The sequence below is a fragment of the Larimichthys crocea genome, chromosome XV (genome assembly GCF_000972845.2).
Source record: "Larimichthys crocea isolate SSNF chromosome XV, L_crocea_2.0, whole genome shotgun sequence".
NCBI classification, from domain to species: domain Eukaryota; kingdom Metazoa; phylum Chordata; class Actinopteri; family Sciaenidae; genus Larimichthys; species Larimichthys crocea.
The window spans coordinates 643,396-671,351 of record NC_040025.1 but is presented as its reverse complement, the minus strand read 5'-3'; the positions used below and the strand labels follow the sequence as shown (position 1 = coordinate 671,351).

At 40.3% G+C, this 27,956-nt stretch overlaps 1 protein-coding gene across 1 annotated transcript; it reads left to right on the top strand.

The window, feature by feature from the left end:
- Positions 1 to 10: 10 nt before the first annotated feature.
- LOC104918355 (oxysterol-binding protein-related protein 2) lies at positions 11 to 27,124 on the top strand. Its single transcript, XM_010730076.3, has 14 exons — positions 11 to 136; positions 14,028 to 14,353; positions 17,099 to 17,225; positions 18,300 to 18,375; positions 19,172 to 19,306; positions 19,555 to 19,652; positions 19,745 to 19,927; positions 20,053 to 20,160; positions 20,726 to 20,815; positions 21,119 to 21,239; positions 21,653 to 21,778; positions 22,056 to 22,179; positions 22,502 to 22,592; positions 22,780 to 27,124. The coding sequence occupies exons 2-14, from the start codon at positions 14,317 to 14,319 to the stop codon at positions 22,880 to 22,882; spliced, it is 1,419 nt and encodes a 472-aa protein (XP_010728378.1). The 5' UTR covers positions 11 to 136; positions 14,028 to 14,316; the 3' UTR covers positions 22,883 to 27,124.
- Positions 27,125 to 27,956: the final 832 nt, after the last annotated feature.

Here is a 27,956-nt window from a genome sequence, read left to right as displayed (position 1 = left end):
GGGCCGTGCCTGTAACTCATCTAGCCACGCCCCCCCACCGCCAGCGTCTTCCGCTTCTGTGTCAATACTCGGCTAAACTGTCAAATTCCTGCTCGTCGAGATCCGTCAAAACATTCACCCCGCTCCTGCCACCGAGGTAAGACGACAGCCACCTCACCACTCTGTCTTTGCTCTCTTGTTGCGTATTCAAGGCTGCACATGTAGCTTTCTTCCTTTTTGTGTACAAGAACGGTTGCTATCTCCGCTAGTTAGCCACCTCTCTTTCTTTTTTGTTTTTTTGTTTTTTTTGTTTCAGCCCACCCGCTAATGTTGTACTAGCTGTCACAGTTACAGCTGTTTCCTCGGCGTGTGTTCTCGTGGGCAAGAAGTACCCGGTGTGCTTGTTTAATTACATTGTTTTAATTTAATTTAAATTGGCGCTAGAAGGTGAATTAAGTTTTAATATGGCAAGCTAGATCTGTTGCTAACGTTAGCCAGCAGGCAGTCCTCGGTAACGTTAGCCTAGCATTGGGGATGGGTGCAGCGAGCTGCTGAGTTTAGAGATTTCATTCACAAACAAACACACACACACACACACACAGCTTGACTTGAGTGATGTATTCACTCCTAACTACTGTTAGTCATCCTGCACTTTCTGATGCATTAGCTTGCAGTACTAGTAAGTTAACTGGTTTGATATTGGTGCTACAGATGTGTGTGTGTGTGTGGGGACGACACGTACTGTAAAAGCCCAAGAAGAGGAGGTGTGAGTACTGTTTGAAATCCCCCAGACTCTGTTGTGTAAGACAATTTGCTAAAGAAACATCTAGGTCACCAACAGCACTTATCTCAGACAAGACATAGGGTAAAGTCCCTCTCCTATCGTGTTTTACTGTCTCAGCAAACAGTGGGAATGCTCCCCTGCCTCCATCACCATCCACATCTGACTCACAGGGCAGACTAAACAGAGCTTTGTCTTTTTTCAACGTTGGTGTACAGTAGGTCAGTGGCACCAAGGTTTCACACACTGACACAGCAGCAGGCTGTTTGTGTGCTCCCCCTCACAGACTGCTGCATCAGCTGACCTGTGCTGCTGAAGATGTTTACTCTAAGATACAGATGTCCTGTTTGGTATAGTGAAAATGTTTTGACTGCCACTCGGGAACGTTGCATTACAATAACCGGCAAAAGTGCAGACACGGTTTAGATACACGGATAAGATGCTGAAGTGTGTTCCACGTTATCACTGACACGATATTTAATGTGTTCAGGGTTTGTAGGTAAATCAGTAAGAGTTGTCGAGTGCTTTTCTGAGGTTAAGTGCAGACTTAGTTCTTCAAACAAATCATCATCGACTGAAACAACACAGCTGATGTTTTGTGTGGTAGCCAAGATTGCATGGAAGACAAAGTTTTGGTAACTTGTTTTGTTTTGTAATTAGGTTGTCATTATCTTTTTTATTTTATTTTGTACTCTAAATGAATTATTGATTCATTGAAAAAATATGACAGATTTGTTAGCTGTCGACATGTCACTGAAAATGTGCAGGTGTTGTCTACATGAAGAAAAAACTAAACAAATTATATTTGTGATAAAAATCATTTTTTAAACATAATACAAAACATAAAACTTCAATACAATGTAAAGATCTGATGATGGATTTACCAGGAAGGCACACACCTGCTGCTTTGATCGCTACATTACACAACACACCGGCCCGTCCTCTCTGGAATTACTGCTGTTGTCATTTTGTTATGAGTCTTCCTCCCTAAGGTGCCTTAATTACCCCCTTAGTTAGTTGCTATGGCGATGGTCTCCATTTGAGAGGGGAGCCTTCCAGCCCCGCCGAAAAGCCGAGCCAGGAGAGATTTTTCTGTGTTTGTTGATTTAGTTGATTGCCTTGTTAAGCGTTTAATCTTCGAGCACCTTAAGAAATGATTTAGGTCACGCAATATCTGTCGTTGAGCTCTGTGGTGAGATTTAAGGGAACAGGAAAGAGATTTTGTAAGGCATGTCGTCAAAGCCAGCTTTCAACACAGCTGAGAGGAACGTTGCACTGATGATGGCAGTACCAATGCACGCTAAAGCAGATGTGACATCACTAATTATTGTAGTTTTTTTCTTTATTTTGTGGCTTTTCAGGAAGAATTTGATACCCTGCTACCTGATCAATCTTATTTTGCCTGTGCAGCCAGCTGCCGTATGAAGCACTTAATAAAAAGGCACCAACATGTTGCACACTAGCAGTTGTACAATTGATCTTGATGACATTTTCTTTTTGTGTGTCTAATAACTGCAGTGAGTTGCCACATGGGGATAAGGATAAAGCTAATGCTAGTCTAGGCAACCATCCAGGCAACAGAGAAACTGTTCTGTATATATTATTAATGAAAGAGCAGAGTAACAGGTAGACCGTCTGATAGGCAACCTTTGTATTGTTTTGTTCTACTTTGATTGGCTGATGGTCATGCATGTTGGTCATCAGGGACAAACTTTGAGAACACGTTTCTACAGATCTGCCATTAGACCAGCATTAATATATAATCGATTTTAATTTTTAATCCCAATTATAGCAGCCTGCAGCTCTTGACGGCTGTGGAGGTGCTTTTTGTTTTTTTTCTCTTCACCTGTTCTTGTTTACTGACAGCATTTGCTAATAGTGAACACAGCGTTAACAAACACTAACAGCAAGCTGAACTGTACACAACCATATTTTGTGATCTGGCAAAGTTGGACCGGCGTAGAATTTGTTATTAAAGATACCGTATGAAATTAAAGTGTATCTCATCCCGTTGACCTCGACACAGAAGCAAAAACGCAGCTAAACTAGATTTTTCCAGCCGAAACAGTCACACTCCAGTACAGTCGTGACAACAATTTCAATCACAAAAGTTGCTTTTGTGCCTGTGTTTTTTTTGCACTGAATTAGGAGTGCCACGGTGTTTGTGTTTAAGGGTGGACACATTTAAGGAGTTTCGAGGCAAGATGCTGAGCATGCTTTCTATCTATAAACCCTGTGTGGAAGTACGACTCATCCTAGCAGGTTTTACTTCCTGGTAGGTATTTCTGGAACGTGCTGAGTCACACTACAATGAATGGAGGTGTGTGTGATCTGTGTGCTCAGCATCCTGCTCAGACGAAGACGAGTGTTGTGTTCCCAGAAGGTTCACGCCATATTCTGACAGGAGAAACATGAAGGGGACTTATTAATTAAGACACAGTGGAACTCGGTCAACACTTTAAGATTGACCTCTGCATGACAAAGAAGCCTAACTCCAACTAAGTGGAGATATTAATTGCAGAAAACACATAGTCTAGGACGAGCTTTAGTCTGCTTGGAAAACCAGGTCTTATGTCGCCTGTTTCTAGAAATCTTAATCCACCGAGTTGACTGATTCTGGTCTGCCATCATGACATCACAGGTGGCTTCATTCGACCCGCCTCAGCTCCACCCATGATCCACCTTGTTGCATATTTTTGGATTAGACTGGAAGTAGATGGATTCAGGCACTTCCAAGATTGTGACCGCTGGAGCCACCACACTGAGATTTACAATCGCTCTTTAGTAGGGATGCACCAAAATGAAAATCTTCGGCCGAAACCGAATTAAAAATTAAATGGTTAGCCAAATACCGAAACCGAAACCGAATATGAAATGCGGTTGTAAAATGTTTCACAATTTTTTTTTTTTTACTATTGCATAAATAGCCTAGAATAAATGTGTAGACATGTTTTTTCAAAGAAAGTAAATGTTTATTTAATATCCTTCAAATATTCCAGTAGAATTTACCAGTTAGTATAATTAATATTTCATTTATATTGTTAGAAAGCCCATGTTGTTTTAATCACTGTTAATTTGTTCTTGAAATAAATACTTTAGTTTTATTATATTTCCGGTGAATTTCCATTTTTTTCCACGTTCATGAACGCATCATAGTCATTCCGACGGTCATTGAACGCACCTCGCATGTGTGAGACGCCGTAGTTTAGAGAGAAGAGCAGTGTATGATGTATTTCTTGCCTGTGTTTTTCCTATATCCTGCATCGTGGGTTTATTGTGTGTGAATGAGAAAAGAATCAGCAAGCCTGGCCAGATCACCGCGCACGTTGTTTCATTGCATCAATTGCGTCACGCCACTATTCGGCCACTTCACCGAAAACGCAATATTCGGCCGAATACTTTCGGTCATCAGTATCGACTTATAACAATGTTAGGTTCAGGTGGATACGTTGGTCTGTAAAAATTGGGAAATAAGGGAATGTGAAAAAACTGAAGATGGAAAATGGAGAGTAACGAGAAGACAGGTCTGTCTGAAATCAGGCCTGGTCTTGAGTTTCATTTGTGGATGTTGGACTTGACTAACATTAACATACAGTCTGTGCTGTTTTCAGGTGAACATCGTAGTTACACTGTTGGTGCCACTGTCATCACTACTATATTAACATCTCATAGCAGTTATTTTGACTCCTGTAGATGATGTGTGGGCATTCATTTATGTAATTTTTTCCTTCCTGGCTAATACATCCTTATTTATTATGCATTCATAAATACATTAGAAAAGCATTGTCTGGTTTCAGGGCACAGTGGCTCAAATCTTGAAGTCATTGGTTTTAATATCCTTGTAATTATATTCAAATTATTCTGGGTAGGAATGCCAGCTCAATGGCTGAAGTGTGTGTGTGTGTGTGTGTGTGTGTGTGTGTGTTTGGGTGGGACAATGTTTATCTCTTTTGTGCTTTTCTTCCTGGCCTATCCTCATCCAAGGCCGGATGACTGATTATCTGCTGGTCCAGCAGAGTCTCTCTCTCTTGCTGTTTTTGGTGGACATGTTTTATTATGAGAGAGATTATGGGGCAAAATAATGTTTACAGTCTTGTCGTTATGTCCCTCTGTTTGTTTTTTTAGTGTGAAGAGAAACAAGAGACGCAAACAGGTGAAATGAAAGGACGGGAAAAGACGAGATTTTCCTCCCAATTAACCAGTTAACTCTGGTGCATGTTCAGTCTTTGTTGCCATGTCCAAGCCCTCGCCTGCTTCTCACAGGTTTTGTAGTTAGCTCACACATCTTTTTTTTTTCTTTGAGCTGCACCAGTGTCTGATTTAAGCTGATTAAGTACATTGCATTGCTCCTGTACCCTCTGAGTTTCATTTCCATTCTGCTGAGCAGCCAGTAATGTAGCCAGCGGTGCAAGTCCTCTCTCTGCAGGCCAGGATATATGTTGGTGACGTTCGCACTTACTTTTTCCAAATCGCTCCTGTCAGTGCTCGTACTCCGACAAGGTTAGTCTTGTGATTGAGGTCGACTCAATTTGATTTCATATGTGCGGTCGTACTCTAATAAAAAGATGTTTGTCAGTTGTTGACATTTAAACTCTCCCATGGTGAGGGTCTTGTGATACGTGCTACCATTTCCCATCCCTCTGGCAGCACTGATGACTGTCCTACTACTGACGATATACAGTAGATGATTGGAGCAGTTAGCAACGATTATTATTTTCATTGATTCATCTGTTGACCATTTTCTAGTTCGAATCGACGAGTTGTTTGGTTCTTAAAATGGTGAAAAACATTGATCTCTGTCTCCCAAAGCCCAAAGTGACGTCCTCAAATGACTTGTTTTGTCCACAACCCAAAGATACTCATTCATTTTCAGGACTAAAGAAACATTCAATGAAATGCTTACATTTGAGAAGCTGAAATCAGAGAATTTGGACCTTTTGAAAATCATCGATCATCAAAATAGTTGGCTATTAATCAACTAATCGATGCAGCTCTAGAACTTATTCTATATCTTGCTGTGAGCCAGTTTAAATTGGTTGTTTGCTTCCCTGCTTTTTAATTTTTTCCACACAGTCGAGTGTTGTTGAGATGAAAACAGGGAGTCTTTTTTTTTTTCTTTTAATACTTTCTAATTTGCTAATTTTTTACTCTAGCAGTTTTTAGCTTTCATTTACCTACAGCTGTCTACACAGAGCACACAACACCATGACACTTCCCTCCACAGCAATTCTGTCCAAAGTCAACTCCCGTTCCTCGTTTTCTTTTCTGCACAAATGAATGCAGACAGCCGCCACGGTAAAATGCTGCTCTGTGCTGGACTCCCTCTGAGACAGTGGCCTGTCTGTGCTTCTTGTTCCCTCCGTTGCCTCTCAGGCTGCATTCACATCCCACCTCGTTGTCTGGGATAGGCGGATCAAACCCGTTCCATTCATCCTAACTTTAAACTTCTCACTCTGGCCTTTTTAAAGCTTTTAATCAAATGGCAGAAAGTCTTGTTCTGGTTTGGAGTACAGTGACGGTACCCTGAATTTGTTTCCTCATTTTGCTGTTTAGTTTTGTGCAAAGATATTGGTCAACAACGAGCAGTATGACTTTTCAGGATTTTGACCACTTTATTGAGTTTTGCAGACTTTGATGCTCTTTATTGGACTTTTTTTTTTTGACCAAATAATCCCAGAAACTAAACAGCCTGACTTGAACTAAATCAGGACATAATGGCCTCTTTATGCCATGCTGTTTGTGTTTTTAGCTGTGAATATTTGACAAATTAAATCATTTTTGCACATCAGACAGCAACCAATAGTTTAGTGTTTTTTGTAATTTACAGTTGATTGACTGTGAGTTGTTTGAATGTTGAAAAAGAGACATGCAGAGGTGAAATTGGAGACTGAAAATGACAGAAAGGCAAGATCCCTGTTTCAAATTGTCTGCTTACATTTCTCTTTTATGTAACCACGTTAAAACAAATTTAAAAAAAAGTAAATGTACAGTGTACATTACATTGTTAGCCGCTCCCGCTCTGCTTCCAGACCGTCCGGAAGCACAGGGGAGATGTTTGTTTTCCTCCAGGCCCGAAGTCGACTTTTACTGCCTTCACTTTAAGACTAAACTTGGTCTTAAGAAGCTGCAGTACTGCCAATCTTTTCCCTTACCCTGACGTGTGTGACAGCTCTGATCTCAAACACATGAGACCGACCCACTGGCGTCTCCATCTGCTGCAAAAAGAAGTTCCAATATAGTGAGACTTATGAGAAAATGACTCTACTTCTCACTTGATTTATTACCTCAGTAAGTTTCTGCTCTCTGGCTGGTTTCAAGCTTTCCTCCGTGCAGCGTGATGTTTATCCTGTGAAAAATGGTCCCATTTGGTCCCAACACACTCAACTCAGATCAAACTGTCAGACTAGGCAACGCTAAATAAATATGAAATGAAGATTCTGTGAGTGCATTGCTGATTTCTCCTGTCAAATGTTTTCAGAAACATATTTCAGTTACTGTTTAGTTGTAATATGAGAAGGTTGGAGACTTGGCAGGGTGATATCTTTTTTCCTGCTTGAAAACCGAAACGAAGCACAGCTCAACTCGCAGTACGTCACTCACCAGCTCCACGCTCTTGTCTAAATATGGTCACTTCTGGATCCAAAAAAAGAAACAAACAAGATGGCAACAACCATAATGCCAACGAAAGAAAAGACAGGGGGATAACAGTTATAAACTGAGACTGAGGTAGGAATCACAGTATTGCGGTCATGCAGTTATCGTCATAGCCCTAGTTGTCCGTTCTGAGAAGCTGTTGGTCTGTCCAGGCAGGATTTATTTCAAATGAGACACAGTAACTGAACTCCACCAATCCTACATTTGATTTAGACTTTCAGAATTGAATTATTTCCCTTTCATATGTTTGCATGATAAAACCAACCAATCTACTCAAAAGTGGTTCTTTTTGTTGTTGGTTACAGTGAAACTTGATATGGTCTCTCAGCGTTCATCTTATTGTGTGTTTCAGAGTGTGTGTGTGTGACTCGTGTTATTTGTTTCACTGTCTGCAGAGGTGTGTCACCTATTGAGATAGGTGTGTGTGTGTGTGTGTGTGTGTGTGTTTGCGTATGCTGTATCATCACTCAATACTGCACTCCGTCTCACATGGCAACAGCTCTCGTCTTTTTCTCCCTGTCTGTCTCTCTCTCGTCGTGTCTGGTCCTCTCTCTCTCTTTCTCCCTCTCCCTCTCTCTCTGTCTCTTTGTCCCTGTAGCTTTGGATGTTTTTGTCAGCCCTCTGAGGACGGCGCAGAGAGACGTTGCTAGGATAGTATATGTACACCGGACTTATGAATGGAACAGCCGCATCAGTAGGTTTGTCTTTCAAGCTTTCAGATGACTAGTAATTACTAGTAGTTATTTGCTACTGGAACGTTTGACAGTGGGGTTGCTACAACAAACGGCTTTGGTGTCTTTTAAGAAAGCAAGATGAAAAGGTGAGAGGTCAGATCTGTTAGATTGGAGTCCTTAATAATAATTTGGAACATGCTGATATTGTTCATGATTGCCATAGTAAATTAGATTGTTCTGACAGTAGTTTATTGGACACTAGTATTGTTACACTGATCTCTTCTGCGTCTTCTTTAGTCTTCTTTAGTAGACATGTCTATATTTATTTATTTTCTGGTCTAATCTCAAGAATAGATTTGCACATTTTACGATTAGTCTTATTGTCTTATTGGCTGCAAGTTACGTTATGAGATTTCGATTCGTGTCTGTATCTTCAAAGGAAGAAGAACGTCTTCATATATCATTCATAATAGCTGTGTCTAGGAAATGCATCCTAACTTAAATTATGAATGATATTTTGGATTAAACTGAAACTATGATACTTGGTCTCTTTATTTCTAACGATCCATTAGTCATTAACCAATGGGTAAGAATACAGCACAGAGGTCTTTTATCTTACAGATAGTTTTATTACTATTGTAGCTAACCATTAAGTTTAGCCCATGGCCAGTTAACCCGGTTAGAGTTAAACTCCATATATCACCTCCCGGTCTGGTCATGTTCACTGGGAGGCTGCTGAGCCTGGTTCCATTGCCATCTGTTCATAAGAAAATTATGTAAATCACACAAGAGTTGAAGCTGAGCAACCGGAGGATCAAAATATTCATCCAAACCAGTGAATAAGCTTGTTGTTTGTAGTGATCAATGAGGCTCACCCACAAAGACTTAGGCTTCTTTTTTTCCTAGGATTGCGGGACTGGCCCTAACTCTAACCAGTCTCACTCCTAATGCCTTAACCCAACCAATCCATCCAACGAAGGAAGTAAATACTAACCAATCAGAGGCTGGGTAGGGCTGATCATACCTCGCTATAGCGGAGTCCAGAGATGTGCACACATCTGGCTCTGCAGCGAGCACCACAGCATCAAAAAAAAGAAAGTTTTATAAGCACTGTCAGGTGATGAGTCACATCATTTTATTTGTACTTGTCATTTCTGGTAGAGGGGAAAAAAAACAAGCTGGACCAGCAGAAAATTCTGTTAAGGTTACAGTCAGCAATGAAATATGTGCAGAAAAAAAGATCACCACGGTGGGACTGTTCAAGTTTTTATCTCTACAGCCGTCATGCCAGACATGTGTTTCTCTGTATTTGTGTGAATCCAATGGAGTAAGAGAGCCATAGATTGAGCTTACTTGTGATAGGATATTGCCCAAGACAGGAGGAGTGCATTTGTGGTGTATGTATGGTGCCATGTCTGACATGGTTATGTAACATCTCACGGGCGTGACATAATCTGAGCATGTTATAGCCATTCAGGAAGCTCTCTGACTATATGTCTAAGTCAATAGAAAATATAGATTGTAAAACAGTTTTTAGTGTGTACAAATAATAAATAGTATGATACTGGCTTATGTGGGATGCTGACGTATTTAATTTTCTTTGCTGGAATGAGATAAAAAGAAACATTTGTACTACAGATCATAAAAGAGAAATGATTGAACTTAATTACTCTCTTGAATGCCACGGTGTTGATTACAGAGATTAACGTCTCAACCAAGGTTCATTACCAGATATTGACTCCCAGTTCTTGTTCCTTTTCAAACATTTAAACCTTATTATTAAGGTCTCTATGTCGAGTATGTCTCCTCAACAGTACTTCAGAAACGCTTTAAGGAGCTGAATCTGTTCACCATCTTTAACATTAGAAAGGCCAAGCATCGCCTGAGGATTGTACAACTAGTGGCTGTCATACTGCCTCTTTTCTTCTTCTGATGATCTGCATCGCTTCTGTGCACATCTTCATTAACCGTGTCTGCTTTTTAATGACTTGTAAACTAAGAACAAACTTAAACAGGAGTCTGGAGCTTGTTGACTGCAAGGACTTTGCCAGCAATATGATGCTTCCTCTTACCTAATACAAAATAAAAGTTGTGTAGTGACTCCCATGCGTGGTTTTAGCTCATAGCTGGAGGCCGTATGTTATGAGGTTAGCTTTGAACTAGCTTTAATTCAGTCAAATCAATTACTGTCTGGATACTGAGAGATTCCTATTTAGAGAACTGGTGAATTATAGCCAGTAAATAACCAGGAGGAGGCTACCACACAAGGAAATGTTGGATACATTTCTGCTGCACTTAATGTAGTTATGCATTTTTGTCAGAACATGCTATAACTCACTGTGTTATTGTGCAGGTCCCATCCTTTTACTCCCTGGGCAGATGTTCATGTTACCTATTTCAGATCTTATAAAATGACAAGGGAGAGTCAGTAAAGCGTCATTCATTTTTTAATGAAAGGATCCTACAGTTGAGCAGCAGTAGGGCTGTAAAGTGCAGCCCAAGCACTGAGTCTGTAATAACTCATGCAAAACAGATATTCAGACATGCTCGCTTGTTTCACAGACATACAGGTAGGCATCATTTGCTTTTTGTCAAGTAGCGTTGTTGCTTTATAGCGATGTTTTCACAGAGATGGCTGGTCTGTCAAAATGTTTTATCCTGATGATACAACTGTATAAATGTCGAGCTATGAGCAAACTAGTAAAGTATATCTACTATTTGGAAGGAAAAACTGGGGTATGTTCATTTGTAAGTGGTATAAAGTAATATTTGTTTCAGTGACCTGGTGTTATGTGTATTCTTAAGATGTTCGTAAACCATGGGTAGAAGAATTTCCACCAATCTGGACTTTAAAATGTGTTGCTGAACTTTTGGAAGTTTTGGGAGAGCTCTGGCTTATGGGATTATGAGTACTCTGGAAATGTCACATTTTGTTGGCTGGTTATCTTTTTCTACTAAGCAGTCAACTCTTCTTTTTTAAATTGTCTTTATTCTGTTTGAGTGTAGTTTAAACAGGTTACTATGTCCTTGTGAAAGAAACAGAGGTTTGTCTTCTATTATTTTATGGCTAATTAAAGCATGTCACTATAGATCTAACAGGAGTTTCACCAAAAAAATAAAAAAAGAAACAAGAAAGATACTAGTTTGTCACCTCATCGATTCTGGACACTGAGGCCAAAGTTCATTTGTGTGCTGAAGGCGTTACCTTTACTGAGACAAAACCCTTCCACTGTGTAGAAAACGGCACAGTTGGAGGAAGGGAAACCGTGAACAAGCAGATTCAGGAATTAACTGTACGAAATGATAAGTCTCATCTGGGATTTTAATGCACTACAGGTATGTAAAGATTCTCTAAATCTGACAACCTGAACAATGCGGTCTTAATAATACTAGCACTAATGTTGACCAATAATCTTAATTTTCTTTGTTAACCAAAGTCAATGTATTAATAGAAGAGCGAGCGACCCATGACATTCAGTGATGTTATCTAAATTAGGAACGATGAACTTGTGTAAAAAGGTCTAGACTTCATTCAGAAACAATTGAGGGCCTGAAAGCTAAGTTCAGGTTAAGTCCAGTTTAAGTTGTATTGTCACGTATCATCATACAGGTACAATCACAGGGAAATGTCTTTCTGTAAGCTCCTACAATGTTACACAGCATACATTTTGACTCGCCGAAGCCATAAAAACACAGGTTGACTTAATTACAGTAACAACAGCACCAGTAAGTGTCCCGGTAACAGTGAGCCAGCACACACAATAGCAGGACCTCCCCTGAGTGGAATGCAGCGATCATTGATTCACCTGTGGGTTTCCTGCTATGACGTGTCAAAATGCGCAAGGTCAATAAAAATAGTGTAACGAGGAATAGAAAATGTAACAAATAATGATTTTGACTCTTGTTTGTTCATCTGTGTTTCTTCCTCTTTCTTGAGGTTTTTCTAGGGATGCAAAATACGCATGGAAGTATGTCACATTACTGCCTAAAATGTAAACAGCAACTTTGTCATTGCATAGCTCTGCTGAACAAATTTCAGGCATTTCAGACATTGCCAACTTTGTTGAAAAATGTATTGTCTCCACTGACTACAGGTTAAGAAGTTTAAGAATGTGAACTTGGGATAATATATAAAAAATAATTTCCGTCACAAATACACTAACGTTTTACACTGAGCATGTTCTATGATGCTGCCAATCTCTGACAGTATGAAGAATGGACGTTGTATCCATGACATCACCCACAGGTTTCTAAAGAGGCGTTGTTGAAGCTCAGCGTGTGATGGCTCAGGCTGTCCGGCCTCCACCGCCTCCCGGATGATATAAAAATGAGCAAATACCAAAAAATATTTTGAACCCTGAATATGGCCTATCATCATCATCACTTGCTTAAAACTGGTTTAATATTCAATGCCACATTTTGGTCAATACTGAAAGTTTTCAATAACCAACTCTAGTCCTGATGTTTATAGCCAGGTATAACTTGTTGTTATAAAGTAGATGAGGAACTGCGTTTAGCTCTGCTGTGTGTTAGAAAGGACACCCCTGCTGTGCGATGGTTGTCTGGCCTGCTGCTGAGCTTCTGCTACAAATGCTTAGTCAGTGTGTAAGTCAACATTTGTGGTATTTGCAATGTGGGCTGTTTCATTGTGATGAAAAGTTTCGTGCCAATTTGCTTTTCCTCGTAGTGCTACTGAGGTCAGACATGTTTGAGTGGGCGAGAGAAACAAGTGGATAAATGATGTGTCAACATGGATCATACTCTATGTCACTGTGAAATGAGCAGAGACGCCGAGACACTGAGTGTTTTAAAAGTGATATACTACCTTCTTATACGGCTGAATAATGTGATGTGCTGTCAGCACAGTGAAGTGTTTCCTGTCAAAAGCTATCTGACTTTTAAGGGTGACCAGTTGACATACTTATAAACCTGTTGGCATCACTTTGCATAATATGTCGAGGGATTACAGCCTGTCGCTTGGATTACTCATTACATCTGTAGCACTATATACATTGTTAAGGCTGGTTCAATCAATCAATCAGTTTGCTTTTTATGTTTTTAAAGATAATTCAGTCAAATGCTTGTTGATGAATGTGCATCACTTGCTCGGTTGCCCATTTCTGGTAAAATAAAAATAAAAGCCTGCCTAGAATTTTTAACCCCCAACAAATTAAAAACAAACGCAGAGATCCAAATAGATTTTTATAACTCGGAGCAAACTAAACAAGCAGCCAATCAGAAACCTGTTTCATACACGGCCATGAAGTGATGAGCTCACGTGTAGAGAGCGAGGTTGTACGGCGTCCAACAGAGATGTCTGTCAACAATCATCAAAGACATTGACGACTAAAAGTAAAAGTAAAAGTTTTTTGCTGAAATCAAAACAAATTGTCCTGGCATTTGTTGCTCAATGGTAATTTTCAGCGTGCTATTACTGCCCTGAATTTCATTTAAAAAATAAAAGGCCATTCGGGGTCTCAAATTTAAGTCGTCGGAGAGCCAATGTACCAAACAGAAGGTAACAAAGACCCAGAATGCCTGTGACAGTGGTGTCCTGATTATGTAACCACTGGACTAGAAAACTCTCTGTTTGCACTCATTGGGCCATGATAGACAAGCTTGTTGCTCAGCCAGACTAAGCAGTTTTTTTTTAAGCTGGTATCCTCGATAGTTGGGAAAGATACCCATGTATGTGTGTGTGTGGACTACTGCAGTGCTCTTTATACTATCTATACTAGGTTTTCAATCTTGCTGCATAAAATACAATTATAATCACCTTACTATTCATTTCTAAGCATGAGACATTCAAATCTTATTCTTATTGTCAGTCCTCGCTTCGTTCTTGTTAAGAGTTTTCATAGTTAAACATGACTGTGTATATATTAATTGATCTTGAATATCTCAGAAACTCAAGACCTATTGCTTTTTTGTCTCTACAGGTTACTTATCTGCTTCTGTCAACACAAAGTCACCTCTGAAGTCTGTTAAATTGACAGCAGATCTGCTCTGTTTGACATCCGGTGTCATTCTTCTGTTGTCAAACCGAATTTGGGACATTCCTCGCCTGGATATTGAATGAACATTGTCTAGTTTCTGTGGTGACACTCCAGAGGGACCTTGATAGACCAATCTCCCTCCAGAGGAACTCTGAGGGGCCGCCACCAGAAGGAACATGTGCTAGGAGTTGTACGTCTGTCCTGAACGACTGGTCAGCTTGGACGCTAGAAGATGAGCAATGAGGATGAGTTCTACGACGCCGTCACAGGTGGGGGTGTGTGTTTGTGTTTGCAAATAGTCTTTTTTTAAAAAGAGAGAAACAGTTGCAGTTTGCATTTAAGCAATTGCAGTACCTGATATTGCAGTTTTGTTATTTTATGTGGTTTAAAAAATCTAAAGTTCTTCCTCAGAGTGATGCTGGAAATGTTGAGGATTCTTGGTGTTTTAACAGAATGTTGTAATTTCACATCAGTTATATTTATTAGGATCTTATTTTGTCTTCAGGGATTGTGACACCGTTTTTGCTTCAAGAGGCGGTCAGGCCTAATTGGATGGTCTGTTTTTGTCTTCATCATAGCAGCATAATACCATCTAATGGAACCTAACCTGCCTTAGTCTGATGATTGGTTCAATAATTCAGAAGTCTGCTGGCTTGCAGTCATGATCAGTAATGTTAACAACACCCTGGATTCTGAGAGAGCTTACGGTTGTGTTCAAGTCTGTACTGCATTTGTGATAAGAAATAAACAATTTCAGTTAATTACAGAGTGAAATTGTTAATTTTTTTATGATATCCAGCAGAGACTGAGGAGAGATCAGTTGGGTAGTGACAGCAACAATATTTATTTGATATCCCGCCTTGACCTCCAACATTTATTTCTGATTTTTCTTAAATGGTTTCAGATTTTTAAGTAAGAGCAGCAACCATGGGATGTCATGCATGCTAATGTTACAGTTGACATGAAGGGTCTGATATCCTCGCATTAGCTAATTCGAAAATACGTTTGATAAAAGTGAATCTTTACAGAGTTGCTTTGACCCACAAGGATGTTGTGTGGGAGTTTTGTGTCCCACCCAGTGTTACCCATTATTTATCTAGAGACGTAGGCTGACTTGCATTCCAGGAGTCTGACTCGACCGACTCTGGAGAGATGAACTCTGTAGAGAGTATTTAATCTTTCTCTGAATTTGAAGTACAGACTAGACAACATGGGTTTTGTTGGTGGTTTTTACTGCAGTAGAAACATTATAGTGACAAGCCTCTTGTGTCATATGAGTGTTCATGTTTGGTGCAGGGTGTTCTCAACAATTATTAGCACATTTATGATTGTACCTTTACTGCCAGTTGCGCCCTTGTTGTGTGATATTGCTAGGCATCCATGTTGACGTACATTGCAGCGTGGCGTATTATTATGTCCTTGCAGCTTGTGTGTGTGTGCGCACGTGTGTCTTTGTGTTATTATTATGATCATCTTACTAATCTGAGACAGATGCAGACCAGAGCTGATGTATTATTCATCAGGACATGTGCACAGGGCTAGCTGTGATCAGCATCGGGTGGCTTCCAGCTCGGCCTCATTACCTTTTTTACCCCTCATTGGATCTTCAGTTTTAGATAATAGATGTTAACGAGATTTAATAAAAATGTCAAAACTTTTCTTGATGATTGAGTGAACATTTATCCATACATTTTATCAGTCCAAAGTTGAGTTGTCTAAAGAAAGACTTCTAAAATTAGCTATTTAGCACAGACGTCTGCTCTGAGGTGGCTTTATGGCAGCGACAGAGGCATGGATGATACTCAAATTACTGTGTATATTATGAATATAGAGTTTTCTAGGCAAATAAGTGCTAATAAGATCTTTAATCTAAATGAATGAATGTGAATAAGTTTCATTTTGTATTTTATGCCATCTTGTCATGCTGCTAACTTCCTCATCAACGCCTGATGAAGCCTGTTTCTAATCCTCTCAGGCTCTTCGGTAAAATTCTGCTCCTCTTTTCACATTATATATTCATGTGAGAGGCCATTTATATCTAAAATGGCTTACGTAATATGACCTACACACCTTTTGACGTACTACCTTCAGCTGAGTCATGTGTGTTTGCTAAATGATAATGAACCATTTGGTCTGTTTTAGGCTATTGTTCAGGCCCCACCTTGAGTTCACTCCACCTTAACCTTGCAGCACGAAACACTCGCATAACATGTTCAGTCTGTGGCTGCCTACCAGCTGTAACTCAACCACAGTATTCCTATTCAGTTACAATTAGGTTTTTCTGTCAGTGTCAGGCCGAGTAATGCAGCTTTATTTACAACAGATGTACAGAACAGACACTTAAACACCACACTGTGTGAAACTCTGCCAGTTCATGTTGTAGGTGTCTTTTCAGCTACATTTCAACTACAGGTGTAGTTTTGCAATGAGAAAAATCTGGTCAGTCTTGCAGTGTGACAAAATAACTTTGCTCTAAGTTGATGTTATGTAGAACTTTGTGTTTTTCCTGTTTCATTTCCTAACTCTTGTTCATACCGTCACTCTTGCCTTTAGCCCTTAATGCTGGTTTGAATTCATATATTATTAATTTTCCCACACTGCATGATGAGGTCTGTACAACAACAAGAATTTATGTTTCATATGGCTGGACCAAGTTTATGTGGATTTTACCATTAATGTAGCCTCAACTTTGGAGTCATGAGCATACGTTTATTTAAAAAGTTTTTAACGTGGCCCACTGCTGTATCGGTGAAAAGGTTAGGTCAATCAATGAAATTTGCTAGGCAAACACAGGCAGAAGTTCCTGATGCAAAACAGTATGCAAATTCACTGCATTGTCTGTGAGCAAACAAAATTTAATATTTGTTCCCAAATCAACAAGTCCTGTCTGTCTCTGTTTAATAAAAAGACTCCATTTAGGCTTTTACTTCTTTCTTTTTTTTTATTACGCTGGTCAGTGAATGGATGTTCTGCACTGATCAGCTGTAACACCTGTCACATTGACTTTCTCACAGGCCTGGATTCGGACGAGTCGTACGAAGGGGTGTCGGAGGCCAGTTTCAAAGATGCCCTGGTGTTTGACGGCAGCACTCAGAAGAACAACGGATCGGTGCGGCAGGAGAATGGCATCAAGAAACACAGGTACTGCTACATTCCTGCGCTGCCTTTCACCTGCAGCGTGTATTTGTATGTTTGTTGCTGCCCATAAACTACTTGACGTCTCCTCTGGAAACCGGTTTAATGTGTCGAGTCAAAAGTCTTACTCACATTATGGTCGAAAGCTTTTTCTCTTTGGTGATGATTTACAGTATGAGCCCCTCTAATTTCTTTGTATGATTTGTTCGTAGATTTCTTTAGGCTGTCTACACTGCTTGCCAAAAAAGTTGTGCCACTTTCATTATCTTAACAAGAATTGTGTTGTGTAGAAGGTGTGTGATGTGACGTTAATGCGACTTCTTTGTAGAGTACATACTGTGTGCGTAGAAAGACACAATGACACTGGAAGTCCAGAGTTCTCAGTGAAAGGGAGTGACTGTTGGCAAGAGATCATGCTAAATACCAGGACCTTTATCCCCAGGTCATCACCTAAGTGTTGTGTCACTTATTGTGTGTGTGCAATGTTCTAGATGTGGAATATGATAATGTCCGTACAAATGTTGGCATAAAAAAGAGAAAGATAGAGCTGATTTTATGGTAGGGGACTGATTTTGTTGACTCACAACATAAAAGTAATTTTGCAGCACAAGTCAAATGCTTTTACTTCACTGCAGCGATGACACACACACACGGGGGAAACCTAACACATTCACTCTGCAGCCACTCTAGTTCACGTAAACAAATCTGTTTCTGGTCTCTCTCTCTCTTTGTCCTCGTTGGCCATTTCTTTCTAATCTATTGTTTTTGCATGTTCAGGCAAGCAAACAGACCTGACATACCACATGCTCAGTTTATCTGCAACATTGGTTTACATTCTGACCCTGTTAGATCTGATACTGTAGCTACTGATGCACATGACAAAATGGTTTCTCTTGTGTTTAAGTATCTTTGTCATCTCTGGTAATCCTTTTGTTGGGATGCTAAAGAAACACCGACAACACAACTGAGGTCTGCTTGAGCCTAAAGTACCTTATAGATGGTGGAAGACCGGGCGACTGATGAAACCAAAACTGTGTTTTAAATAATCCTCCAGTCATTTCTTCATATCTTTCATTTCAGGACGTCCTTACCTGCACCCATGTTTTCCAGAAACTCAGTCAGTATCTGGAGTATCCTGAAGAAATGCATCGGACTGGTAACGACACACAGATTTCCTTATTACTCTTTTTAAATTGACCTCACTGTATAAAATGATATTGTGACCTCTGGGATAATCAAAACCTCATCAAACTTTACAAACAAAACAAAGTTTTTGTATCAAATTTGTGTAACAAACTCCCACAATAACGTACCAAGTGCTGTTTTACTCTGAACTGTCTACATTTGAAAAGGTGCCTAAACAAATCACAATATTGAACTCTGGCCCAGCATTCAGATGATTTATACAACACCTATGCAGCACATACTGGTGACGGGCGATCCCCTCATCCACGTGTGAAGACGTCCACTCGATATCCTCCTTTATAGAGAAGGATAAAGAGGAGTGGAGTAAAAGAGGTTAAATAAAATACTACTTTTCTACACATTCAGTAAATGACAGCATCAATATCCTGATGACTATTATTCGGTACAGATGGAAACCTATTTAGTGGACAATTTAGATGACCGGACACACTTAGTAATGGGTGGATGGTACAGCCTTTTTTCACAATAAATAAATAAATAAATAATTACGTTACAGTGACTGCATGTCATTTTAGGGGCCATGTAACTGCAGCATTTGGTATTATGGCACATGAAATGACCTCTTATAACTGATAGACACCAAATTATTATAAATTATTACATTTGATAATATTTCAACAATTGTTTCAACATCAGTCTTGCATTGGTTGAATTCAGTATCTAAGAAATGATTTCACATATATAACATATATTCTCTAACACAAACTCTCTAACATACTCTGATCTCGGCTGTGTGCTTTTCACAGGAACTGTCAAAGATCACGATGCCCATCGTCCTCAACGAGCCTCTGAGCTTCCTGCAGAGAATCACAGAATACATGGAACACACTTACCTCATCAACAGAGCCTGCTTGATGTCCGACTCCATAGAGCGCATGCAGGTCAGACACACAAACACACACATGGTTTTCACATGACAGACACACAACACATACAGAACGTACACATTAGTCAAGGCAATAGTGTCCTTCAGCATCGAGGTCTGCCCTACATCCACTGATCAAAGAACACATACACTCATTGACTAAGCTCAGCTCTAGAAAATCAATGTGTGAACATGCAGTAGAAACATACACACACACATTTTCATGTCACACACTCACTAATGATGATCTGTGTTTGTTTTTAGGCAGTAGCTGCTTTTGCTGTGTCAGCAGTTGCGTCTCAGTGGGACAGAACTGGAAAACCTTTCAACCCTCTGCTGGGAGAGACTTATGAACTCACCAGGTACACACAGAAACACACACACACACACACACTCTTTTTAAGGATACCCATTTATAAGAGTAAACGGTTATCTTCTTGATTGTCGTCTGCAGAGAGGAGCAAGGTTTCCGGCTGGTATCGGAGCAGGTATCCCATCATCCCCCAGTCAGTGCCTTCCATGCAGAGAGCCTGGTCGGGGACTTCGTCTTCCATGGCTCCATCTACCCCAAACTCAAGTTCTGGGGCAAGAGCGTCGAGGCTGAGCCTAAAGGGATCATCACACTAGAACTACTCAAGTGAGTCCATATAGTCAACATGAAGACACGCACATAAACACAAACACACAATCAGTGCCTCTTCTTCTCCTGTCTTTTATCCCCTCTGTCACTCCTTCATGTTGTGTTCCTCTCCTCTCCTTCAGGCACAACGAGGCGTACACATGGAGTAACCCTTACTGCTGCGTACACAACATCATCCTGGGCAAACTATGGATAGAGCAATACGGCACAGTGGAAATAGTCAACCACAGGTAAACTATACATGGGAGTTGACTCCACAGTGTTTGCAGAGGTATTTGAACCACAGTCAAGTTCAAATAAAGCGCAGTAAAACTGACACAGTGATATCTGTTGCTCACAGAGGAGCAGTTCAGCATTCCTGCCGGTACCTTCATTTACTCTGTCACGCTGTTCAGACTCTTTACTCTGTGTGTCTTCTCAAGCGAACAATCCCTGAATCACTTTTAAACATTTATTTATCTGGTGAAGCTCTGCAAAGCTTGTACTGTGCTTATTTTCTTTCACGCTCTGCGTCACGTTCACACAGTTCAGCACAGATTCACAATAGGAGCTGTGGTGCAGTCAAATCTCGGTCCTGCACAGTTTGCAGCCACTGTTGCTCTGACTGGATAAGTAACATAGAAAACAGGAATTTTTTCTGCACTTATTTTCAGACCGGCAACCTTTTGTGTCACACCACACCTCTGCGGAGGGTTTAAATTAAGTTGCCCTTATGTTCAGTTGACCATAACTCTAAAAAAGAAGCGGATAAGGTGACGTTAACTGCTTCTTCTTCATCCCTCTTTCCCCCTGCAGCACTGGAGACAAGTGCGTGTTGAATTTCAAGCCCTGTGGGATGTTTGGCAAAGAGCTGCACAAAGTGGAGGGTTACATCCAGGATAAGAGGTTAGAGTTTACCCTTGGATTGCTACGTCACCTACAGTGTGTTTATTCTTTTATTTTTTTTGTATTTGACTTAGAAAGTTGGTTTTACTAATCGGGTCTCTTCTTCTTCTGCACACCTCTTCCTCTTCTTCTTGTTCTCCACACATTTATTCTTTTTCTTCTTCCCCTTTGGCTGCTTTTTCTTTCTTCTCTGCTTTTTGTCTTCTCCTGCCTTTCTCCTCTTCTTGCCCCTCTTCCTCCCATTCTTCTTCTGCTTCCCCTTCCTCTCCTCTCCTCCTGTGATCTGTCTCTCACCTCGTCCAGTAAAAAGAAGCACTGCGTCATCTATGGGAAGTGGACCGAATGCATGTGGAGTGTCGACCCTCAGGCCTACGAGACCCACAAGAAGTCGGAGAGGAAAGGAGACAACAAGAAGCACAAAAATGTGAGAAAGTTAAAGAAAGTATACAATATCAAAAGCTTAAAGAGTATGTCATGGCCTTTATTTCATCCAGATTCTGATTATTATTAAACCGCATTTGTTCTTTTATGATTTTGGTGGGGGTCCCATTTATTTGTTTTCTTTTGTTGGTGTTTACAGCATTCTGTTTGGTCTTATCCAGGTAAACCAGCAGGCGTGTTTAGGTTGGTGTTGAGCTGTTCAGCTTTAGTCTGCTTGGTTATGTGTAGTGAAGCATAATAGCTGTAAAATATATGTAGAAAGAGCTCGTTTAAAGCGATGATAGATGGTACCTGTATGTCGATACAGTATAGTCATTTCTAATGTGATTGGCCCTGAACATTTTGATTGGATCTTTTCAGCGTAACAGCAGTTACAATGAATAGTATTCTTTCCAGGAGGAGCTGGACGGAGCAGAGAACGATGACGCAGACGACATGCCCGATGTCCAGGAGACGGTTTCTGTCGTACCAGGAAGCACTTTGCTGTGGAGGATAGACTCCAGACCGGCACACTCTGCCACGGTATAAAAAACACACACAAACCCCGTACAAGTCACTCAATGCCATGAAATAAAAGTCTCCTTGGTCAGTCTTTTATTTTGCTTAGTTGACGTTAACCTTTCATACAAGAAGCTGTGATGGACTCACAGACAGACGAGTAAAAGGCAGTTCATGAGCTGCTGATTTTTTGGCAAAACAGGGCTGACAGCTGTTGAGCATAAATAGATAAAAGTGTCTCGAGACTACATTTACAAACACACACGCCTAACATCCCTGATTCCTTCTCTTCTTTCTCCAGATGTACAACTTCACCCACTTTGCAATGTCTCTCAATGAGCTGGAGCCCGGCATGGAGGCCACCTTGGCCCCCTCAGACTGTCGCTTCAGGCCTGACATCAGAGCCATGGAGAACGGCAACATGGGTAAGTTGTTTTTGATTTTCAAAATAAAAGTAGAATCAGAAGTTATAGCTGACATTTAGATTACTCTCTCAATACATGAGAGAAAGATGTTTTAAATGACATCTGGGTTCTAAAGAGCAGACAGTAAGACAGTGCTGCCACCTGCTGGATGTGTGTGTCACTGTCGTTTTGTTGAGCTCAGTGAGAGATGAAACAAAGAAAGATGTAAACAACTTCATTACCTTGAAATTCTAAATCTGTTCTAACACAAGTCTTTTTTTATTTGATCCATGAGCTAAATGGTACAAACGTTATACATCGTGTGTGTGTTGTTTCTGTGCAGAGGAGGCCAGTAGGGAGAAGGAGAGACTGGAGGAGAAACAGAGAGCTGCCAGAAAGGAGAGAGCCAAGAATGACGAGGAGTGGTCTACAAGGTGGGAAACAGACACATACTAACGTTCAATACAATTAACCATACAAGATGACACAACTGTAGTCGTCTAGACAACGCCATCATTTCATTTCAGCCTTGAAGAAACTGAAATTGAAATGTTGTTTGCGTTTTGTGAAGCATTCAGACCGTCGTTCTTCAGACATTTCATCTGTGTTTGTGTCTCTTAGGTGGTTCCAGATGGGCACCAACCCGTACACTGGCTCCCAGGCCTGGCTCTACACCGGTGGCTACTTCAATAGGAACTACCAAGACCTGCCCGATATCTACTGATCGCCTGCTAGCCTTCGTCCTCCTACTCTTCCTCCTCTATAACCCGCAATGATCTGCCTGAAGAATCCATTTACCCATCTTCATCTCACTGCCTTCATCATCAGCACCATCGTCTTTAAACTGACCGACACACAGCGCAGATTGGAAACTTGAAAAGAAGTCAAATGCCCATCACAGGTCTTTTTTTGTTTTCTTTAATCTTCCCCTTAGTCTTCCCCTCATCATCTTGTGTAACGACCAGCAGACATCTCCCATCTCTCTGCCCCGACATCGTTTAGAGCACAAGAACTATTTTATTCCCGACCAGTCGCCGCGGCAGAGAGTTGGTACATGTGAAACAACGGCCCACAAACTCACAGATCCAAACTGAATGTTTAACGTCTTTACAATCAAACCTCTCTCCACTGAGGAAACACCTACCAGGCTTCTGGATGGCAACATTTAACAGTCAAGTGTCATTAATGAGTAAATGTGAGTAACAGCAACATGAAGTAAGACATAATAATCTATGTGGTGGATTTACAGACATGGTCGGACACGTAGTCAACGGGGAAATCAGGGATGTGAATGTTGCTTTGACTGAAGATGGATCTCGATCTCTTTCTGTTCTGGAAACTTTTCAAACGCTCAAAAAATTAATTGTACTCTTTAAGGAACAATACTCTCGAGAAATACTGTTTGTTGAATCAGTCAAGACATGTTGAATGCAAGCATGAGCTCCATTACTGTCCATGTGTCATAGCCCTAAAACATTTAGTATTGACTGTTACTCCCCCATTAACCTTTCACTTAAAGTTTAATGCATCGAAATAAATCAAGACCAGAAAACGGATGTTTCCTCGACAGCAGAGTGGAATGTGCAGCCTGAGCGGGACCAGACCTGGGATCAGGAGAGAAACCACACCCAATCTGATGTTATTGAAACAGATGAATTAGTAGAGCGCAGATTTGGTGGCACAACTGAGCTGTTCCCACTTGAAATGTAACTCTGTTGTCTTAACACTTGGCCTGGAACTTCTGCGTGTCTGAACAACTGTTGGTTTTACATCCAGTAGAAAAGTATAGTACGGTGATGCTCCCTCCCAATGCCAATTCACTAAAAAGAAAAGTTAGAGCAGCTGGAGTTCAGACCCAGAGTTTGAGAAACACTGAACATGAATGTTTGTATGCAGCTTGGATAGCTGCTAACTGTGCTCACTGCTAAGTCACAGCTGAGGTTTGTTGACATTCAAAGAGGCTTCACACACAAGTACAGAACATTTGATTTTTCATCCAATTTTCACCCTCACAGGCAGAGCAGCAGCTCAGATAGCTTCAGTCCTCTGCTCAAGGAAGGTGCGTGAACAGATCGAAGTAGTAGTGACCTGTTCTTGCAGAGCTTCCTGTCGACCAGAACACCAAATGAAAAAGCTTAATGAGAGAACAGGGTCAAATCTGATGGTGCCTGCATGTGCATGTAAATCTGAACCTGAAGGATGAAGGTCACTCGTTTAACACATTTATTTCCTCAAATTGGACCCACCATCTGTGTGATAGTGATGAGTGAATGTAAGAAACGGTAGCGACACATGCACGTTCATCGCGTGAACGATTGTATAAATATGTGCAGACGCTTCAAGCCATATTAACTAAAAGAGAGGGCGGGTTTGCTGTGTGAATGACGGGAATTTGACAATGCCAACTCTCAAAATTTACATTCTTATTAACCTCACTATCATCGTAGCATGATTTAAAAAAACAAACAAAAAAACATTATTCATATCAGTGTAATATAATGTAACATGCACCATTAGATATTCTGCTGTCCGGCAGGATTGGATGTTAAAGAGTGGGATGAATTACTTAATGGGTCTACTGTACACGAGGGGGGAGTGACCACCACACTGAAAGAAACACAAAGATACTGTCAAAGACACACAAGAAGATTCAACATTAGCACAAAAAGACATAAAACGATGGTACTTGTGTGTCTCTTGCTGTCAGGTTGTCTTGCTCCTATTTAAGAGAGCAGGGGGCCTGTTACCTGTTACTGTGCCCTGTTGTCATAATCCGTCCATGTTTTTTTTTTCTTCTGATGCTGATTGTAGTCAAAAGGAGACTTGAGTTTTATTCCGAAACTAAATTTAATGACAGGAAAGTGAAAACTACTTCTAATGGATGTTGGCACAAAAATAAAACGATCCAGCCGGACAGACTTAAGTATTTCAGAGCTTAACGATAAAAACTCCTGTGCACTGCGTGTCCTTTGCACGTTTTGAATCATGTTAAGCATAGTGGCTCCACCTCAGACACCATGACTCCATGTTGCACCCCCAGTGTATAGATTCAGACTTTAGCTGCTCTAAAGGTACAAGATATTTAGATAGTTGACTGTCAGTATTTTGCCAAACATTCCAGCTAAGCAGGACTTCAGTTTCCGTTCAGACTTGGGGCTGAAATCCAAATGCAGGTCCTGCTGTAAAATATCAGTCAGGAATGGATTGGACTTTGAATTTATATATTTAGTATATAAGCTGAAAATATATTAACAGATTTCAAACCTTATACTCTCGAGCTACATGCTCTTCAGCTACAGATAAAATTATAGATTCATGATTAAATAAAATAAAATACCTCTTTATCTCGCGTTGAAGCCGATACAAGCAGTCAAATGTGTTTTAGTGTGGTCCATCCTGGTTCATCCCGCATCAGGATGTCCGTTAGATAAATGTCTTCTCCAGGTTGTCGTCACATCACAGTGCTCACATTACCTGCAGGCCTGTTTGCACTGCTGAGATATGGACGATGATCCTGCAGGTTGCACTCCTAAATAACATAACGGACAAATTTAGTGCAACAAATCTATGTGACTCTCAATTTTCCTTCATTTTGTTCTCCACTGTTTAAAAAAAAAAAAATCATCTGTGCATTTAGGAGCTCTGACGTATTTCACAATACCAACTCTATGCAACTTTTGCACCTCAACATGAACAGTACATGTCTGTTATTGTATAGTAGCTTTACTTCCCCCTCACCCTCAACAGCTCACACACACACACACACACACACACACACACATACATCTTCAGCTCGCAGCAGATGTATCTCCTGATCATGACTTCTTTGTTTATCAATATAGTCAAAAACAAAAAAAAATAGAAATGGTTATAACTCGTTGAACTACTCGTCACTACAACCAGCCTTGTGTCACATCTTGGACCAATTTAACTTTTCATTTGTGTCTGTTTAAAGTGTATTTACATGTCATGCTTAGTTCCTGGATTTCTCCATTCCTTTGTTTTTGTTGTTGTTGTTTTTTTAATTTATGTGTAATATTTATGATGTTTGAGGTTTTATGAAAAAAAATTCTGTTGACTTTTTCCCCTCCCCCTCTTTTGCTCGTGTAGCTAATCCAACCCGCCCTTAATTCTGTCTTTGACTTAAACACAAATCTGAACTGTTTTATAGATGAGCAGAGTCTAATCAGGGCTTGAAGTGAACATCATTCACCAGCTTAACACGTGTATATTTTGCTGTGGCCGTCGCATCTGTCAGATTCACTAACCAATACAGTGTGTAGGTAGATCTACTGTGTGGAATCCCTCTTTCCTGTTTTAGACTCTTGGCTGCTAAAATTCACGTGTAAAAAAAGAAATTAGTTATTTTCACGCCCAGAAGAGCACTTTTTTTTCCCCCCACCTTGTCAATAAAAATCAATCACACAAACACTATTACTACTACAGAAAGGTGCGAATTTAACACAGCTGCAGTAGTAAATGACTGCAAACAGGAACACCAGTCTATGATGAAAAATACTTCTTGACTCTAAAGTTATTTCATCTGGTAAAATGGTTCCAGCAGCTCGTAAACGTGAGCACGAAACATTCATCAGCGCTGATTCAGACTCTACCAGTCACAAGACTAAAGCTCTGTCGTTAAACTAGATCTAAGTTGTTATGTTTGATGTTTGAGTGTTGGTTCTTTCTATTAAAAAAAACTCCTTCTCTTGGACTGTACCATGGGGTTGTCGATGTTATATATGTGTACAAGTGCTGCACAAATGGTAATCACAAGCAAAATGGCATATTATTTTGTGCAATTGATTTATTTTTATAGTATTTAAACAGTTTTTGGTGAGAACATTGTACCAGATGTTTTATTTTGAGGTGGGGGACTGTAAGGGCTCGGATCCAATCTGTGGACAGCTTGGTAGATTAATGAACGGGGGAAATGTCTACTAATAAAATCCTAATTTCAGTTTTCGACCATGTTTCCTTCTTTTTTTCGAATAAAATGATCCGTCTGTACCTGCAGGATTTTACTGTTAAATGCTATCAGTGCATTCAGTTGTCATAAAGATTTGAGCGTCTAACGATGGTGTCAAATGTTGTAAAGCCCTTTTAGACTGTTACTGTCTCAGTTCACATATTTACATACTTAAACTTGATATTTTGAGTCCATAAGTGCGTTCACACTGTCAAGACAATGTACTGTAAGTATGTTACACTCTTAACGGTCAGAAAGTGTGGAACGCCGCACACTCCTTGCCATTAATAGTCACCATTTTGGCTACGCAGCAGAAGGAGAGGGAATACTGACATTGTAAAAATGGTGGCCGAGGAAGCTGCCAGTTGTACATATTTTTTATATTCACATTTTGGGGCTTAATATGCGGTAAAATTTCTCATTTCCAGGCAGTGCGCAGCGGCCATTTTGACATGAAATAGTAGGGTTAAGATGTTTCCAATGCTACTAATTGAGGTTCTGTTCCACGTATTGCAGCAGAGACCTTCCAGTGAGCCAACATGCACCACAGAAATTCTGAAATTTGGCTGCTACGTATAACAGGAAGTACATAGTGTACACAGTGTACTAACGGAAGTATTCAAATTGAGGCAAGTTTAGTTTAACGTACTAACATACTAACATTAGCTGTTGGCACCAAACACAAGCTGAGGCTATATGAAGAATAATTTGGTCATATAATGTTTATTATTTCTCCGATACTTTTATTTGACCTGTGTGCTAGATGAAAAATGAAGGGATTACCAAAGCTGATGAGATAAAATGAGATTTTGGGCAGATTGTGGCAGAT

What these genes read in the sequence shown, in the direction of transcription:
- LOC104918355 (XM_010730076.3), top strand. Translation starts at nt 14,317, where the DNA reads ATGAGCAATGAGGATGAGTTCTACGACGCCGTCACAG. An exon ending in TGAAGAAATGCATCGGACTG is followed by an intron (nt 18,376 to 19,171) that starts GTAACGACACAC and finishes TGCTTTTCACAG; the next exon opens with GAACTGTCAAAGATCACGAT. An exon ending in ACTCCATAGAGCGCATGCAG is followed by an intron (nt 19,307 to 19,554) that starts GTCAGACACACA and finishes GTTTGTTTTTAG; the next exon opens with GCAGTAGCTGCTTTTGCTGT.